The sequence below is a fragment of the Penaeus japonicus genome, unplaced genomic scaffold (genome assembly GCF_977035675.1).
Source record: "Penaeus japonicus unplaced genomic scaffold, GWHDUDI00000001_assembly GWHDUDI00000011, whole genome shotgun sequence".
Taxonomy (NCBI): domain Eukaryota; kingdom Metazoa; phylum Arthropoda; class Malacostraca; order Decapoda; family Penaeidae; genus Penaeus; species Penaeus japonicus.
In genome coordinates this window covers 8,951,747-8,954,246 of record NW_028234413.1, presented here as the reverse complement: position 1 = coordinate 8,954,246, position 2,500 = coordinate 8,951,747, and the positions used below count along the sequence as shown (strand labels likewise).

Below are 2,500 nucleotides of genomic sequence, written 5' to 3'. Positions count from 1 at the left end.
ACATGCACATGTACATGCACATGCACATGTACATGTACATGCACATGCACATGCACATGCACATGCACATGCAAATGTACATGCACACGCACACGCACACACACACACACACACACACACACACACACACACACACACACACACACACACACACACACACACACACACACACACACACACACACACACACACACACACACACACACAGGCGAGCTTCCTATGCACATGTAGTTGACGTCCGCCGCAGCGGCAGCGAGTGTGTGATTGGACTCGCCACGAACTTATATAAAGAGTTCTCCCCTTGCAGGTGGACGCCATCGAAACCCGAGTCAGCAAGGCGACCACAGGCACCACGCAAAGTGACTCATCCCAGCAAGCGAGCGGTCAGCAGCAACAGCACGTTCAGCAGACGCCCCAACAGACACACGCTCAGCAACAGACACAGACACATCAGCAGCAGCAACAGGCGAGTACTGTGCGCGGACGCCTGGGGCACGACCAGCACCAGCGGCCGCCCCCTCAGCCATGCCAACAGAGCCTGGCCAGGAAAGCCAATGCGCAGGTAAGGCCATCCACGTGCTGTGCCCCGGGGAGACCTGGGGCCAGTCCTGCCTGTGAATCCCTTGCGCCAGACAGACACGCGTGTGAATGTTACTGGAAGCCTCGCTTGCAGGTTGTCGAGAAGGCAGCGAGGTTGCAGGTTGTGATGAGATCGCGTCGTTTAGGTCAATGAGGTTGCAGATCATGATGAGATCTCGTTGTTTACAGGGCAATGTTAGGTTGCAGGTCATGGTGAGGTCTCGCTGTTTAGAGGTAAATGCGATTACAGGTTCTGGTGAGGTCTCGTTATTGAGAGGGCAGTGGAGGTTGCGGATTATGGTGAGGTTTAACTGTGTGAATGAGAAGGGGGATTGTTGCGAGGGCGATGGAGGTTGCAGGTTATGTTGTGGTCTCGTTGTTGAGACGGCACCGGAGATTGCAAGCTATGGTGACGTCTCCTTGTGTGAATGATGGTGGGGGTTGTTGAGAGGGCTGTGGCGGTTGCATGTTATGGTGAGGTCTCCCTATGTGAATCATCGTGAAGGCTGTTCACAGGGCGATAGAGGATGTAGATTATGATGATCAAGTTCCCCGAATGTGAATGAGAGCGAAGGATGTTCGGCTTGCAATGGAGGGTATGACAAGCTTCCCCTAATTGAATGATGGAGAGGGCGGTGTGCAAGCGACGTAAGTAGGAAACATAATCCTCAGACGATGCAGAACTTTTGCAGAGGTTGGAATCACGAAAGGTAGGACCACGAGAGGACTTTTGCGTGATCATGCAAGAAGGTTTGACGTGAAGCTCCTATAGCATGGAAGGACCGGTGTCGATTGACTAGGTATCGTTTTGCAGAAAGTATAGAAAAGAGAACTTGTTACAGATTGGGTTCTTGATTTGCAAAACTTCTCGGAGATCATGAAGAAAATGTGTAAGCTTGGATGTTAGATTATGTTTATGATGAAAATTAAAGGATGCATACCATTGCCCCATCTCATTGGTAGATTAAGAAAAAAATATATATATATTCATTAAGTGTCTATTATTATGGATATATTTCCGACAGCCGCAACTTTAATTCCTAACGACAAAATCGAAATCATAGTGGCTGTAGTAATTGGCTCCTCCTAACCTCAGTCTAAAAGATAAAAATCTATCTAAAACGCTACACCATATACAAAGAGTATTAAAAGAACTGAAGTGGTCGTGAGCATGTGGAGGAATTCTATACTTCAAAGTCCATTCTTTTAACATTGCTCACCGTTCGGGTTAGTGTGCTCAGATTAGTGTTGTGTAGAATGAGCTGTTGTTAGTATTGGAATGCACTTCATTGTATATATTGTTAGAAATACAGTATTGCAAATAATACAGTGTCGTATTCTCAATAGGATAATCTGCAGATGTTCATTCAATGGTAGTTCGAAAGAGAAAACACAGAAAAATATTCAAACTTAAGCTCGTTAGTCACGGGTCATATTCCTTAGCATTTAACAGATCAATCTTCGAATGTTTGTCACTGGAATTTTTAAGATTATTATCGTTAACAGTGCCTGGTAGATTGCAACGCCAAGAGCAGGTTTTTCGTGAATTTCCTTGACTTAATACTTTACCACTAAAACACGTTCAAAAATCCTCCCTCTTCTCACTCGATATTCATCAGTCGATGGCCACGGGGCTATCGGCCAGGCACTGCCTCCTCTGGCTAACAGCCCCTCAGGGCATCCACAAATTTACGTTGCTCAGGCGAAATCGATTAACCCTGATTGGTAGTAAGGTCGAACACTTTGATCTGCGTGGCCCATGTGCAGTCCATGCCAGTTTTTTTTTTTTTTTTTCAGGGGCTCATCGCGAAGTTGAATCTCCCCGGCGATGTTCCGTCTGCTCTGTATTCTATTTTTATATTTTTTCCGTGTGAATTATTTTCTTGCATAGCGGTCTCTGGCAGTAAAATCTCGAAACGCG

At 46.4% G+C, this 2,500-nt stretch overlaps 1 protein-coding gene across 1 annotated transcript in view; it reads left to right on the top strand.

Annotated features, from left to right (window-relative positions):
• The window catches only part of LOC122257937 (sestrin-2), a 27,533-nt gene that overhangs the window by 14,392 nt on the left and 10,641 nt on the right, over positions 1-2,500 (top strand). Inside the window, exon 2 of the mRNA XM_043023547.2 lies at positions 308-562. Coding sequence (XP_042879481.1) covers positions 308-562 — 255 coding nt within the window. The remainder of the gene's footprint in view (positions 1-307; positions 563-2,500) is intronic.